This window comes from Nicotiana tomentosiformis, chromosome 1, assembly GCF_000390325.3.
Source record: "Nicotiana tomentosiformis chromosome 1, ASM39032v3, whole genome shotgun sequence".
Lineage (NCBI taxonomy): Eukaryota > Viridiplantae > Streptophyta > Magnoliopsida > Solanales > Solanaceae > Nicotiana > Nicotiana tomentosiformis.
Genome location: NC_090812.1, coordinates 91134948 through 91151449, shown reverse-complemented (window position 1 = coordinate 91151449; position 16502 = coordinate 91134948). Strand labels below are relative to the sequence as shown.

Below are 16502 nucleotides of genomic sequence, written 5' to 3'. Positions count from 1 at the left end.
CAGAGTATGTATATCTTTGAATCCCGCTATGTTGGGGAATATCAATAAATATGGTATTGCAGGTAGCATTATCATACAAATGTTGTTGTTCGTTATGATGATGGAGTCAACCTGTGCAACAATTCCAGTAACATAAATACTATTACAAGTGAACTAAAAGAAGAAAAATGTACCATAAACACTATCTTGGCGATGCTGCAATCTCATTTTCTTTCTTCAAGGCAGAAAATAGTACCTGCCTCGAAATGTAAGTCTCAAGTTCCCTGGAGACTTGCGTTAATTTCAAATCGAAATTGCCTTTATATCTATGTTTTGGTGATGGAAATGCTACAGTAGCATTACCACTACGAGGTGTAGGGATACCAACTGTTGGAGAATAGGAACATCGTCGCCTTGGACTAGAGAGCTGCAATGGTGATCCCCCACTACGGGTTAGCCTCCCTTTTGTGATGATCACTTCTTTTGTCAAACCAAGTTCCCTACTGCTCGCCGCAGCTAAGGGAACTCTATTAGTATCCAAATTCATCAGTGGTCCACTTCTTGTTTCTAGTGGCAGTGGCTTCATTGGGTCTACTATTTCCTTCTGCTTGATGAGCCGTTCCTTTGCCTTCTCAGCTGCTTGTAGAGCTTTCTCTCTACTCATACTTATAAGTTTCCAGGGGTCAATGTTAGCTCGAAAACCTCGCTTTTCTTTCAATGTGGACGATTCAGTTTCTCCATCAATTTTTATTGATACTGTCTGCGGGATCTGATCAAAAAGTGCAAGATTCAACTTACAAGATCAAAAGAGAAACATCCAGTTTTGATTGGTCTGGGAATGCAAAAAACTGAGGAAAAAGATGTGCATACCATACCTGATTCATTCTTTTTTCTCTGCATGTAAGTCGTGAAATAAGTGATGGCTTCTCAGGTGAATCAAAATCAATACTCTCATCCGAGGAGGAATCTGAATCTTCTGATGACTCTAAAAGCTCCATAGACTGGTTCTCCTCTCTCATTGCTAAAATGTAATCATAAGTTCTCATTCCCTGCCAAGAGAACCATGGTTTATCATGAGCAGTGAAACCAAGAAACTTAACTGAGAATGTTGGGCAACTTGTACGCCGAGTTTCTTATGTTCTCAGTAGTCTACAAGCCTACGATGTGTTGTCTCTCAGCACAAACTTGTTAAGGAGAAGGAGGCTGCAGCAGCACTAACTACGAAGAGCTAAGCATATAATGAACCTTACTTTAAAATTCCTACAGTATAGCAATAGGAGCTCTAAGAAGAGCTACTTTAGGATTCTTACACCAACATACATAGTACTCTAAGATGTTCTTGTACCAGCCCACAAACTAAGTTCTCTTTTCTAAGTAGATTTTCTTGTGTTGTCTTACTTTAAAATTAACATGGCACCCACTTTTTTGTGGTATTAGAAGCCTACGCTATAGCAATAGTAGCCTTGGTTCTATTCTAAAGTTTCCTACACTAAAGCAAACAAGTAGCTCATGTTTTAAATTTTTCCAATTTCCCATATATAAATAAGCTTGCTCTTACTAATCACATAGGAGTACATAATAAGCCTACTTACTATCTTACATTAGTTGAAAGGAAAAGAAAGAAATGGGTGTCGATAAACCCTCAATGAGATATTATTTTTTACATATGTGATAAGGTCTCCTTTCCGCTTCTTTTTAAGCGAAAATCAGAACTCTTTGTTCATGACGCTATTCTGCTTTCTCTCAATAAAAACCAATACAAAAGCAAACTCAGCCCTCTCCTCTCCTTCCTCTTGCTTCCTCTCAATCCAAAAGATATGTTATGCTTTTATTGTTGCAACAAATCTTTGGGAAAGGGGGAACAGTCATACCTTTCGGATGAGAACTATATGAAAGAAGAAAAGCTGCCCCAGTGCTGCCGAACAATATGATGTCATTAGAAACAAAATCACCTGTAAAAGATACATTGAAAAATAAACAACTGATGGAATTCAGGGACGAATAGAGAAACAAGCAAAGAATCATACACAAAATGTTGCAAGAACTCCTCTAGGGAACTTGGCATTGAATCTTATATGAATCTCTTGTTCTATGCTCCTTTTGTTGGCAAAGCACCTTACAAATATCGCAACAGCAGTCCCTCCTTCAATAAGCAGCTGTTTCACCAAGAAATTTGTTAGCAGCTTAAGATGTAAACTCAATAGGAATATCAGAAAAAGAAGAGAGAGCGAGAGAGAAAAAGAGAGCAACCATTATCAAGAGGGATATCATTAGAAAAATGAAGGTGGTATAGTTCTTCTTCCCGACACAATTGTTTAACCACTGCAACAACTCAAAGACAAAGATCCTGTCAGTTTGAGTACGGATGTACCTTAATGTACGAAGCAACAGAGAAAGAGATCCTATTTCCTTACTCTGCAGTGGTGATCAAATCCCTCCACACATCGGTTGCAGGTCCGACAGTGTTTGCTATGCTTTTTAACCTGCAAACACGATCAAGATAGATACTTTCATATATTTTTCAACTATTAGAAACTGCATAATGTTGTTTCACCACATTAACAATGTGCGTGCCAGGGGCGAAGCTAGTAAGAGGGAGGGGGTTCAACTGAATTTTCTTTGTCGAAAAAATATACCACGTAAATAGGGCAAAAGTTTAATTTCTTTGATTATATAAAACTGTTTAATCTCCTTTACATAAAGGAAAATTCTAATGTAGTGGTAAAGGGGGCCCAAAAGTTGTTTTAGGTCACGAGTTCAAATCTCAGCTACGACTTTTTTGAATCCCCTTATATAAATTCCTGGCTCAGCCATTGGCACGTGCAAGCACTGAAACAAAAAACATATGCCATATCTAGAACATAAATTCTAGTGGGTTCTATTCAATTTAGCAAAACACAAATAAGAGATGCAGCGGCGAACCTCAAAATCACAAAGCGAACAAAACGAAATGTCATCCTCTCTCGTCTGTGACGCAACCAAATCATCTTTAACAAGAAGGGGAAATGTGAGCAAAGGCTCCAAATGAAGATTACTCTTCAAAGGATCCAAGTACTTTCTCCTTATGAAGGTCTTAAGGACTCTCCTCTCTATTCTCCTTATAAATCTCACAATAATTTGACCCAACACAAATCCATAATTAACGTTCGAAAACCCTGTGCGATTGCTTTTTTTCTTCACTCTGAACCTCGTCCTGTCAGTTGGATCAATGGCCGCACACCTTATAAACAGAAATGCAGCAGAAAGTGCCTGCATAAAACGAAAGGCAGATACACAAAATTTTGATTTGTGCCTTAAAATACAGTTGTTTGAATACACTGAGCTAAAAAAAACTACTGGAGAAAATTAAATTAAATTACCACGAAGGTGAAAACAGAGGTGACAGTGATTTCAGCAATCCTACTACCGAGGAGAAGACCCAGGAAGCAGTAAAAGGTCACTAAGAGGAAACAGAAGACTGAAATTCCCACTATCTGCAGTTGAACACCAGTTTAAAACTAAAGATAAATGCTGTTTAATTCCAAAATATAAGTGAAAGAGAAAGGAGAAAAGAACTAAAGAGAAGGGTAGATGGCTAACCTGCAACGTGTGAAGAGGACGTTGCCAGCCATGGCGTCTCATATTATTCAGTTCTTCGTCTTTGTTTTCCTTTTCTGTGTGACTCTATCTATTTTCAGCTAAGCTCTATAGAGGAATGAATGAATCAGCCTGAGTGTTTCCAACGGTAAGCATCGCTCCGTACCCGTGGTGTATTTCAAATTTTGAAACTCGATGCCCTTTTTCTTCTCTTGGGCCGCTTCTAATTCCCTTTTTAACCCAAAACCGTCCACAATCCACCTTTCCATTTTATGCCCACCTCAAGTGTGGGGTATAACATAATTTTCAATTTTATCCGTGAGATAGATTTATCCGCTCGTTTGATACGAGTGATAAAGGAATAATTAATCTCGGAACTAAATTTAAGAAGTAGTTGGTAAAAAATTACGGTATAATTAATCCCGAAATTAGTTATCTCGGAATTGTAGTATTTTTCTATTCCCATGAAAAGGTAAAATAACTAATCCCGTAATAATTAATATTGGAATAAATTCTTTCCAACCAAACGACCTCTAAAAGTTTATTCTTTTATAGGTAAAAATGAGAAGAGGTATTAAAATGTTACTACTATTCATTTAAAAGAAAATTTTCGGTATGTTATATATATATATATATATTTGCCTTACACGTCAGAAATATTTTTTATATTTCTTTAACGTCGTGCCTGATAAAAATAATAATTGGTAATTATTAAATTTCTTACCAAATCGAAAAATAAAATGCATTTTCTGCTGCCTTGATCTTTTCAGGTTCCAACAAACCTTAAAAAAGAACTTTCTCTCCATGCTTATCTGTTTAAAATCAAATCAAGGCAGCTCTTCCGTTAATCTAGATACTGGAATGCCCATTAACTATCAATTGTTGATAACATTTAGCGAGGGAGGAGACGTTTGGGGACGAAAAAGGAGGAGAGTTTTGGGTGCCTATATGATTAGTGTGAGCAAACACTTATGCAGTTATTTATTTTACGGTAAAGGGCCAAATATACTCCTCTATTTTTTAAAATGGTCTAAGAATACCCTTCGTTATACTATTGGGTTATTTATACCCCTACAGTCATACTTTGGGTTCAAATATACCACTCATTTAAATGGAGGGACATGTATCATCATCTTGTTGCTCAATTCTAAATATCTCCTAATTAATTAAAAAGACTAATTACCCATACCCAAAAAATAATTATTATTTTTTTTGTAAAAATTGGAAAAAAATGAAATTATTTTTACTAAAAACTGAAAAAAATATATATATATTTTTTTTCAGTTTTTACAAAAAAACTGCTTTAGAAAAAACTGAAAAATATTTTCTAAAATAATATTTTTGTAAAAATTGGAAAGAAAAGCTAAAAATTAATTTTCTAAAGCAATTCTTTTTGTAAAAACTGGAAAAAACTGAAAAAAAATGAAAATATTTTTTCCCCCAGTTTTTACAAAAAACATTGCTTTAAAAAAACCTGAAAAATATTTTTTAAAATAATATTTTTGTAAAAACTGAAAAGAAAAACTAAAAAGTAATTTTCTAAAGCAATGTTTTTGTAAAAACTGAAAAAACAAATATTTTCTTTTTTTTTCATTTCTTAGTTAAAAATATTTCAGTTTTTTCTAGTTTTTAATTACTTTAGAAAATTACTTTTCAGTTATTTTTTTCAATTTTTACAAAAAAATTATTTTAGAAAATATTTTTCAGTTTTTTTCAAGCAGTGTTTTTGTAAAAACTGGAAAACAAAAATATTTTCGTTTTTTTTCAGTTTTTAGTAAAAAAACAAATTTAGTTTTTTCCAGTTTTTACAAAAAAAAAATATTTTTCGGGTATGAGTAATGGGTCTTTTTAATTAATTAGGAGATATTTAGAATTGACCAACAGGACAATGACACGTGTCCCTCCGTTTAAATGAGGGGTATATTTAAACCCAAAGTATGACCGCATAGGTATAGATAAACCAATAGTATAACGAGGGGTATTCTTTGACCATTTTCGAAAGTAGATAGATATATTTGGCCCTTTGCCGTTTATTTTAACTAGACTAGATCTATACAAGAGCAATCGTGATCTATTTTTGATTTCATGTTAAAAAACCTTTTTTTTTTTAAAAGTACTATTGAATTACACCTAATAAATGTTGTATGACAGAACATATTACCTCTATCAAATTTAAATACAAAGAAGTATAATTTTAATAGCATCTCTTTATTAACTCAAGGGAAAAGGCATAATTTGCTCTTAAATCATCGAATTATAGCCATTTTTTAAGTGATATTTATTTTTTAGCCAGTATTTTTAATGTTGAGCAAAAATAGCCACTACTCTATTAAAATTGATACGAGAAATCGTTTTTACCCTTTCTTCATGAGTGATGTGTAAATATTAAGGACATGGTGTCCTTAATTTTAAGAGTGTTGTGTAAACATTAAGGACAAACCATGCCTTTAATTTTTACACATCACTCATGAAATTAAGGACACCATGTCCTTAATATTTACGCAATACTCATAAAGTTAACGACACTATTTCCTTAACATTTACAATGCACACATGAAGTTAAGGACACCATGTCCTTAATATTTATACTGCACATATGAAGTTAAGGACATGATGTCCTAAAGTTCAACAATAGAAGGTGCAAATACGAGTTAAGGACATTATGTCCTTAACATTTACACTGCACATATGAAGTTAAGGACATGATGTCCTAAAGTCCACTACTCTATTAAAATTGATACGAAAAATCGTTTTTACCCTTTTTCATGAGTGATGTGTAAATATTAAGGGCATTGTATCCTTAATTTCATGAGTGTTGTGTAAATATTAACGACAACCCATGTCTTTAATTTTTATACATCACTCATGAAGTTAAGGGCACCTTGTCCTTAATATTTACACAATACTCATAAAGTTAAGGACATTATTTCCTTAACATTTACAATGCACACATGAAGTTAAGGACACCATGTCCTTAACATTTATACTGCACATATGAAGTTAAGGACATGATGTCCTAAAGTTCAACAACAGAAGGTGCAAATACAAGTTAAGGACATTATATCTTTAACATTTACATTACACACATGAAGTTAAGGACACGATGTCCTTAACATTTACACAGCACATATGAAGTTAAGGACATGATGTCCTAAAGTTTAACAATAGAAGTTGCAAATACAAGTTAAGGACATTATGTCCTTAACATTTATATTGCCCTTGACATTTACACTGCACATATAAAGTTAAGAACATGATGTCCTAAAGTTTAACAACAGAAGTTGCAAATACAAGTTAAGGACATTATGTCCTTAACATTTATATTGCACACGTGAAGTTAAGGACACGATGTCCTTAACATTTACACTGCACATATGAAGTTAAGGACATGATGTCCTAAAGTTTAACAATAGAAGTTGCAAATACAAGTTAAGGACATTATGTTCTTAACATTTACACTGCACATATGAAGTTAAGGACATGATGTCCTAAAGTTTAACAACAAAAGTTGCAAATACATGACACTTTGTTCTTAATATTTACACAACACTCATGAAATTAAGGATACCATGTCCTTAATATTTACACAGCAGTCATGTCTAGCACATGGGGGTATTTTTGTCCGGACGGGTAAAAATGTATTAAGCACTGGCTAGAGAGTAAATACATTTAAAACAGTGGCTAAAAAGTAAAGACATCTGTGCACTTCCCCCCCGACTTTGCTCAGTGAGTAATAAATATACTCTCATTGTTACCCTTGCAGAGTCAGTCTTTGTTGCCACAAGTATGCCCTTGAATGTGGTATGATCCCTTACTTCCGGTCGTGGAATAAATAATCTCCCAAAGAAAACAAAAAATGACAAGGCAAACCATATTTAACCATAGGAAATTGAAGAAATATATCTGCAGTCTCTCACCATGCAGAAGCAAAGGACCTTTCACATTTATGGGGAAGCTGAGGGGAAAAAATTATCTTCAACATTCAAGTGTTTAAAATTGATATACATTATATTTCCTGAACAGGAACATTTTATCTCAAAGAAAACGACTGATATCAAGTACAAATCATTTACCAAGGCTAAAATAACTCTAATGAGCAAAACTTTTAGGCACATGCCAATTTTCCCAAGGCATGATCGTACTACTAACAAGGTTTGGACTACCCCCAACACAGGTTTCATTTGTATGCATACCGAGACAGAAATCCTGTTACCTCGGATGCAACTTCATAAGCACCTTCAACACACCTCCCCAATGCTACACCTGACACATAATTACCCCCAAGAAACAGCCCTTCAAGCCCATTATCATTCATAGCAGCTTTTGCAGTACTTAGCGTATCCAGATGACCAACCAAAAACTGTGGGATAGCTTGTGGCCATACTCGCACACCCACAACAAGAGGATCTTGAGCTTTGGGTTTTATAAGCATTTTTCTGAGGTCACGATCAACTACTTCCACAAGTTGGCTCTCCGTCTGCAAGCAGAATGAGGTATCAAATCTCAAAACAATTTATTCTAGGCCCAGAAGCATAAAGAATAACTGCGAAATGCTTACCATAAAAGAAAGTCATGTGATGGAAAACCCAAAAAATGCAGTCAAACATAGAGGATAGAGAAACCACAAACCACAATCTGCTTAGCTCTTTAGTTCATTATGGTGAGTGATGACTATTGTGAGGATTTGTAATTACTTGACTGTTTTTTTAATAACCGATAAATCCCTAAGGACAAACTAGCGCACGGGTCGAAACTTGGTGGGGATAATGGGCCTGCCACTATGCTTCTCCACTTAAATACCAGGTTTGTCTGCAGCAGCGTTCGACAAGGTTCGAAGTCATGACACGCGTCTAACCCACATATCACACATTTTGCTCTTACTGCTAGATCAAAAACCTGGAGGCTCTAACCACTTAGTTATATAAGCCTAACGGTTTTGTAAATTAATCTAGAGAGCAACACTGAAAACATTTTCCTCATCACTGCAAGGAATTAACGTTTTTGCAACCAAAAGAACAGTTTACGACTAGAAACCATCAGGGGATAAGGTCATTCTCAGTTTTCTGTTTGTTACCATAGGACCTTCAAGCGATGCCCAACTGGCCAGCCCATGAATATTCAATATGATAAATCAATACCGGCAGGACTTGAAGTTGCGCTCAATTTAAATGCCTTACCTTAGACAAAATTTCAGGATTTTTTGCTCCTCCAATGTAGTTCAAGAGTAGCACCCGACCTTTTGGGGCACGGTTAGGGAAGAGTGATGAACTATATATCGTTCCTGCATAAGAAACACAAGTATTATATTTAAGATGAGTCAAATCCTGATGTTATTGATCTGAAATCATTCATCTTTGATTTGCATGGTACTGACAAAATTTGAAGGTAATGATGGTCAGGGAAGACTGATAAGCTATATATTATTCCTGCAGATGCGATAGAGGAATGCTACTTCGGTGAGTTGCATCTTGCAATTGTCAAAATAAAAGTTTTCCATCTTCAATATGGATTCTTGATGTCAAAAATTAGAGTGAATCCTTCAAACAGAAAGCTACCTAGTGTTTCCACTCCCTGTGTACGTGGATGCAACTGCCCAAATCCCTTTAGTTCACCATCAACCAGACGCTCATCACGAATAGCTTCTTGAGGATATGAAATTGTGACTGCTCCAACTGGGGGATAGTAGAAATTTGAAAGTGCATCTGCTGCGGCAACCTGAGTTTAATATAAGTTTAGGAGACGTTTTGCTTCAGTAAGAAACAGAAGATGCTGAACCACAACCTATAGATAAACATTTCTCATTTTAAGTGAGCCACATTTCTTGCAAAGCAATTATCAGAAGTAGTAACCTTTGAAAAATCCAAGGTCAAAGCATTTAAAGAAAAGTGCTCATAGATTTATATATGAAAAAAATTCACTAACATGAGATACAGGTACCATATTTCACGAGGGGTGGGGTACGGTTGCGCTCTTGACCGCATGAAGCATGTACATGTTAATTCTCTGTGTGACACAAATGTTCTTTTTTTTTTTTAATTCTCTTTTATCTGATATTATCTGATAAGTCTTTCTCTGCACATTATATTGCATCCAAATATTATACATAGTATATGACTGTTATACATATGTGTTTGAGCACCTTTTCCTCGTCCAAGAGAAAAAGAAAAATTGAACTTTGCTCAAAGGATCCCCTTTTTTATCCAAGTTTCTATATTAGAGTGCCAAAATAAACAATAGCAATAATGACTTTGGAGCAAACAGTAATGGAAACACACCGAAAGAGGACGTAATATGTTGCTTGCTACATAGGATGGCACAGTCATGACAATGCTTCGACTTTGAAGAGAAACTACTCCTTCTGGTGTCTCGTATGTCAAGTGATATCCTCCTTTTTCTGACTTAGTAATGCTAGAAAGCTTCCATGATAGTTTTAATTTGCTTCCCAATCTAAGGAAACATGGCGACAACTTATTAGCATTTCCAAGGTAAAAATACTAGAGAACTGCTTGAACAAGAGCACCAAAGAACAGACCTAAGCAGAAAAAACGCCAAAACTGAGCTTTCTTAACTTTTGATATTTTTCTTCTCTTTCCTTTTTTCCCCCTAAACATTTATACTGGTGGTGGGAGTGGGGTGGAGACAAGGTAAAAATACTCTGCTTGAATAAGAGCACTAAAGAACACACTTAGGCAGAAAAAAACCCAAAACTGAGCTTTAACTAGTCCTTAAATTTTGATATTTTTCTTCCCCCCCCCCCCCCCCGAACTTTTATACTGGGGTTGGGAGTGGGGTGGAGGCATTGAGCTCGGAGAGGAGAAGGGCACCTTGCACTGATTGCATCCGGCAGCATTCTGAGACCCTTCCTGAATGATCCAACTGTCTGTCCTTTTGGTTTAGGTAAACGCCTGTAGAATGATTACTCAAGTCAGCCTACTCTCTCTCAATACATATATTCTTAAGAGAAAAAGCACAAGGCCTGGAAAGAAAAAGCACAAAAGCTTTAAATCAAGTCCATTACGGATCGCGGGGCGCTTTAGGTGTACTGGATCTCTCCTTTATTGCTTTAAAGGTTCCTCCAATAATGCTACCACCAGTTTCTTCCAACTTCCAAACTTTCCCAAATGCTGCTTTCATACTCAGTTTTGAGGGATCACCAGCATAAACACCTATACAAAACAAGGACTATCAAATAAAATCAATTGAGAAATACATATAGATACAGTTCTATGTCGTACGATATGAATCTCTATAGCAAACAGTATTTAAGAAAGTGAACAAATTCCACAAAGGCAGTAGTTCCGAATAGGCAGGTACCAGAACAAAATGGTTCTATCAAGCGTTCAAAGACTTCGCCACCAAGATTACGACGCACGAACTGCTCAACTGATTCCTCATGACCCTGTCACCTTTGCCAAAACATGCTAAGTGAGGGAAAAGGCACAGATTATCAAAAAAGTGCAAAAATTATTTACACAATCAGGTTATTTAAAAGGTAAATGCATGTACCTCTATCAGTATAGCATTAATTGGTAACGTAAAATAAATGGTAAGTAATGTGCTATAGCAGGTTAAATTACACTGATGTTTAACACTATCTTAAACTGTTGAACTTTACAATCTCTCTATAAGTTGCAATTTTTAATTTTTATATTTTGTGTCAACGGAATCAAAATAAATGCATTAAAGTTAGAAGAGTACAAACTGGAGGTGAAGGGCGGAGGCCAATGGCACCAAAACCAGCTCTCAACTTGCCAGGAATGCTCATCAAATCAAAAAAGGGAAGATCAGTGAGTTTTGAGGGGACGGGCCTTAATTTACCCTTCCACAAAACGAAACGGGGCGCATTAGGATCTCCCAACACCAAATCATCCTTCAATCCACAATCTACAGCCATAGTCAACATAGGATCGGACGGCTGGAAACTGTTGGGACCTTCTTCCCACAAATAGCCGTCTCTTTCCACAGTCGTTATGTTGCCACCGGCACGATCTCTCGCCTCGGTTACCATCAAATTGGGGTAATTAGCGGACATCACCTGCGCAATGCAGAGACCACTAATTCCTGCTCCAACTATTACACAGTCCAGCTCCGCCGCGGGTCCGCCGTCGACCGATGAGGAAGGAACTGTGTAATCTTTGGCAACGGAGCATCGTGTTCTCCAGCCATTGCAATTGACACTATTGCGCTTGGAGACTGAAGAGAAAGGGATGAAACTCGTACGGTTTAAGAATGCCAATGGCGATGACGACTGGTGAGTGAAAATATTAGGATGATTGGCGATGGGAGTTGTTGTCATGACTGCCTGACTTGTAGACCGCGCTTCAATTTCAGCTGGACTATCCTGAAAAATATCACCTTTCGCCTAGCGTTATCTTTCCGGTTGGTAGAATTTTGGATGTGTGCGCACACACAATCTCAGCCGTCACTTTTTTCTCATGACTTCACATCTTTTGGTTAGGAATTAATGCTGGTGAGATAAGGGGTGATTCTACAGGATAAGTTCACTGTTGGGGCTTTGAAATTATACTTCAAAATAAAGGGGAAAACATTAGTGTGTGATTTTAATAGTGTTTGTTTCCCAAAACAAAGTTATATTCTGTTTGGCAAGTTTCTTTTTTTTGGCGATTTTTCTTTTTTGTCAAAAGTACTTTATTTTTAAAGTTAATGTTTGGCTAAGCTTTAGAAAGGAAAAAAAATTCTTTTGAGCATAAACATATTTTTGAGAAGCATTAAAATTAATTTCTTTTCAAAAGCACTTTTGAAAAAAAATATATTTAGAACCTGTTTGGCCAAGCTGCTAAAAATTACTTATTTTGAGAAGTATTTTTGCTTAGAAGTGCTTTTCAAAAAAGTACTTTTGAGAGTTACAATTTGTGTTTGGCCAATTTATTTGAAAAGTACATGTTATAATAATAATATTTGATAAGTAAATTGTGTTCGACTATTTTTTCAAAAAGTTAGTTTTGAATGTCAAATTACAAAAAAAAAACAATAAATGTTTAGTTTATAATTAGTATATTATTTAAAAGAAAAAAATTAATTTACATATTTATTATTAAAAGTTAAAAATTTTCTTTTTATTTAATTAGAATATGAAACATAAAGTAAAAATATATATTAAAATTTATATTAATTTAAAATATAATTATCCAAAGCAATAATATTAGGTATTCAATATTACTTAGTTTATATATTGATTTAAAAATATCAAAATATAATCATTCAGTATGAATTGATACACCATGTAGTGAGGTTGGTATTTTCTTTAAGCTCTACACCGTGCTAGAACCTACTTAATTAATCCTATATAAAAGAAGAGATCTATTTATAGTGTAGAGATTATTTCAACGAAGAATAGGAAAAGGAGAATAAAAATACGATAGAAATTAAAAGAAAGGCTAAATAAATGAAGGATAACTTGAAAAATATAAATTTATAGTAAAGATACTTTTGTCATAAAAAAATAATTTTTCACTTCTACTTATGCATCTTTAAAGAAGATAAAATTTGTAACTTATTCTCAAAAGCAGAAAAATTGCTTATACAATTGCACAAAAACACTTCTCCATCTTGACCAACACACATCAAATATCCAAAAAAGTACTTTTTTTATAAAATAAAAAAAAGTACTTTTAGCCTCTGAGAAACTTGGCCAAATATGCTATTAGAATCACTTTTAAAAACTTGGTTCAAACACAAATTGTTGTTCAAAAGTACTTTTTAAATTAATTAGTCAAAAATAAATTGTTTCAACAAAAATAATTTTAAAAAAAATACTTTTCAAAATAACCTGATTTTAGAAACTTAGCTCAACAAGCTACTATTAGTTATTAGTTTGACCCGAAATTTCAAAGTTCAAACCCAAAAAACTATTTTTAATAACCAAAAACTTGCATAACCTAGTGTGATGATGAAACAATCCAGTAATCTATGCGTGAAAGATTCAAAGTTCATTTAGGTAGAGTCAGAGCAATTGTCATTTGAAGCGTCAATTGGAGCCGAACAATAAGATAGCAAGCAGTCAAAATAAGAATATTAGGAAATCGATAAGTCAATTTCTAACGCTCAAGTAATTAATGATATAAACAATAACAATAATAAATCTAGTGTAATTTCATAAGTGGGGTTTAGAGAGTATAGTGTATATCTAGGTCTTGACCTTATCTTGTAAAAGTAGAGAGACTATTTTCGATAAATCCTCGGTCCAGGAATAGTAAAAATAAAAGCAACAAATAATAGTAACAATAATGTAATAGGGTAAGTGAAGCGAATGATACAACATGTAATGATAAAGAACCAAGAATAAGAAAATACAAGAATAATACTAGTACTAATGGTAAGTCTAGGAGAAACTCACAGTAATCTATCAATCTTCAACTCTAATCCACGACCTCCACACCTCCCTATCACGACCCATGTCCTCGGTAAGCTGAAACAATGACATGTCATGCCTAATCACCTATCCTCGGTACTTCTTTGGCATACCCCTACCCTTTCTTAGGCCCGTCATGGTTAACCTCTCACACCTTTTGACTGGGGCATCCATGCCTCTCATATTCACATGCTCGAACCATCTCAGCCTTGATTCCCGCAACTTGTCCTCCACATAGGTCACTCCCACCTTGTCCCTAATAATTTCATTCCTAATCTTATCTTTCCTGATATGCCCACACATCCATTTCAACATCATTATTTTAGCTACTTTTATATTCTTGACAGGCCAACACTCAGCCACATACAACATAGTTGATCGGTCGAACCACCACTTTATAAAACTTGTCCTTAAGTCTTGGTGGCATATTCTTATCACACAAAACCCCAGAAGCGAGCCTCCATTTCATCCACCCTGCTCCAATATGATGAGTAACATCCTCGTCAATCTCTCTGTTACCTTGGATTACAGACCCAAGGTACTTGAAACTATCTGACATCAGTATCAGTCTTCACTTCTACTTTTGCTTCATGCATCCCATCATTTAACTTGCATTCAAAGTACTCTGTTTTCGACCTATTCAACTTGAAACCTTTAGACTCTAGCGTCTGTCTCCAAACTTCCAACCTAGCACTAACTCTGCCTCGCGTCTCATCAATCAGTACTATGTCATCAACAAATAGCATACACCATGGCAGGGGTGGAGCTAGAGAGCGAGTAACGGGTTCGGCCGAACCCAGTAACTTTGGTTCAAACCCTATATGTTTTTGATAAAATTCATTAAACATGTACAACTTATTAATTTAGAACTAAGTAACTTAAAAATAATTGAATTCCGAACCCATAAGCTTTAAATCCTGGCTCCGCCGACCATGACACCTCCCCTTGTATGTGTCGCATCAGCACATCCAATGCTCGGGCAAAAAAAAAGGGCTAAGAGCTGATCCATGATATAACCCCATCTCCACTGGAAAATGTTCTGAGTCTCCTCCCGCAATTCTCATTCGAGTCTTAGCTCCCTCGTACATGTTCGTAATCACCCTAATGTAAGCTATAGAAACACCGCTAACCTCCAAACATCTCCACAGAACCTCCCTCAAGACTTTATTATATCATATGCGTTCTTTGGGTCAATGAACACCATATGCAAGTCCTTTTCCCTCTCCTTATACTGCTTCACCAATCTCCTCACAAAGTGAATGGCTTCAATAGTTGACCGTCCTAGCATAAATTCAAGACACACTTCTTCTCACCCTCCTCTCCACTATCCTCTCCCAAATTACTTTTATATTATGACTCAGCAAGTAATTAATGATATGTGAATAAAATTGTAGTGTCGATAAACAAACACGTAATGGGCAATTGATAAAACCTTACAGAACTGGACATGAGGTTCGTTGCGTGTTACAACAAATTTATGCACGTGTCTTTCTCCTCCCTTCTTATGATCAACAATTCTTTTGTGATTTGATACACCCCAATTGCATGCTTAAAAGTCTATGTAAAAAACATGTATTTTAATTATTCAGCTCTCACAAATCTTAAAATGTTTTATGTAACAGCATGTATTCTCATTTTATAGAGATGTAAAAGTAATTCAAGTGAATTATTTCTTGGATCTTTAAATTTAAAGCACCTAACCTTTGATTGGAGATGCAAGAGAGACATAGACCATTGAGAATCTCTTTTGGGCACTTATATGCTTGTTTGTTGAGACTCCATATCCAATTAGTTATTTAGAGCGGTAAGCTAATATGATACTTTGTCATAACTAAAATGATTCCATACATTTATTGCTTTTGGAACTCCCATAATACATCTTTACTATTTGTCAGTGTAAATGAGAAAGTAATTTTTTAGGTAATATCTCGCTTATCATAAATAACTCATTCATGTTAATGGAAAATGAATTAAGTCCGAGAATAAGTTTTCCAACAGGCCTTAGCAATTAGGATGAGGAGCAGCTATAGGTTGTTTGAACAAAAAACTTTTATTTATTTAACATTTGTTATAATTGACTGAATTATACTGGGTTATTGTTATTGTTGTTGTTGTTATAATTGATATTGATGAGACTTGTAATGATCATATCCTCCTTTGAAGAGGGAATGCCGTGTCTTCTCAATGTGTGATATAAAAATAATATAACAATTGTGGTATAAATAATTTCTAACTATTTATATTGGAATAGGAAATTCATTTAAATGTAGGATAAAATAATTCACATTTTATCATGAAATTATTATCCCGATAACCAAACTCCTAAGTATGATGCTCCCGTGAGTGTAAAAATATTCAATGAATACATCAACTTTATATTTGTGATTTTGATCATCTTATTTAATTAATTGTAATAACTGTAAAAGTGCTCTGTCAAATACTCATGCACGTTTACAAGCTGTGATTATAATTATCAATTTGCAAAACACCAACAAAAGAATTAATGAAAGAAATACAAACATTTGACGTGCTTATATGAAAATTTGGATGCTCAATTTCCAAAAACACCAAAGTC

General features: G+C 35.0%; 2 protein-coding genes across 4 annotated transcripts; both read right to left on the bottom strand.

The window, feature by feature from the left end:
* Positions 1-9: 9 nt before the first annotated feature.
* Positions 10-3878, bottom strand: LOC104109441 (protein S-acyltransferase 18). Of its 2 annotated transcripts, none has more exons than XM_070187492.1 (9): positions 3559-3878; positions 3339-3381; positions 2902-3228; positions 2394-2462; positions 2230-2301; positions 2007-2135; positions 1851-1931; positions 855-1028; positions 10-748 (listed from the first exon to the last, which is right to left on the bottom strand). In XM_070187492.1, the coding sequence occupies exons 1-9, from the start codon at positions 3588-3590 to the stop codon at positions 182-184; spliced, it is 1494 nt and encodes a 497-aa protein (XP_070043593.1). In that variant the 5' UTR covers positions 3591-3878; the 3' UTR covers positions 10-181. The 2 variants fall into 2 exon arrangements, with proteins under 2 accessions (XP_070043593.1, XP_009617041.1); XM_009618746.4 differs by having other exon boundaries at positions 3339-3452; positions 3559-3875.
* Positions 3879-7474: 3596 nt separating this feature from the next.
* On the bottom strand, positions 7475-11992 carry LOC104109448 (protoporphyrinogen oxidase, chloroplastic). 2 transcript variants are annotated; one of them, XM_009618754.4, is made up of 8 exons: positions 11258-11992; positions 10870-10954; positions 10574-10721; positions 10380-10460; positions 9831-10002; positions 9111-9270; positions 8733-8836; positions 7475-8032 (listed from the first exon to the last, which is right to left on the bottom strand). In XM_009618754.4, exons 1-8 carry the CDS (start codon positions 11849-11851, stop codon positions 7733-7735), a joined length of 1644 nt encoding a protein of 547 aa, XP_009617049.1. In that variant the 5' UTR covers positions 11852-11992; the 3' UTR covers positions 7475-7732. The 2 variants fall into 2 exon arrangements, with proteins under 2 accessions (XP_009617049.1, XP_070043590.1); XM_070187489.1 differs by lacking the exon at positions 7475-8032 and having other exon boundaries at positions 8744-8981.
* Between the last annotated feature and the right edge of the window lie 4510 nt (positions 11993-16502).

Bases quoted from the DNA above. Each gene is read 5' to 3' on its own strand.
- LOC104109441 (XM_009618746.4), bottom strand. From the start codon at position 3,600: ATGAGACGCCATGGCTGGCAACGTCCTCTTCACACGTTGCAG. The intron at 1,932-2,006 runs GTATGATTCTTT...TATCTTTTACAG, and splicing joins GAGTTCTTGCAACATTTTGT to GTGATTTTGTTTCTAATGAC. The intron at 749-854 runs GTATGGTATGCA...CTTTTTGATCAG, and splicing joins GAGAAAAAAGAATGAATCAG to ATCCCGCAGACAGTATCAAT.
- LOC104109448 (XM_009618754.4), bottom strand. From the start codon at position 11,851: ATGACAACAACTCCCATCGCCAATCATCCTAATATTTTCACTCACCAG. The intron at 8,837-9,110 runs GTAGCTTTCTGT...TTTCTTATGCAG, and splicing joins ACAGGGAGTGGAAACACTAG to GAACGATATATAGTTCATCA. The intron at 8,033-8,732 runs GTAAGGCATTTA...TTCTGCTTGCAG, and splicing joins ATCCTGAAATTTTGTCTAAG to ACGGAGAGCCAACTTGTGGA.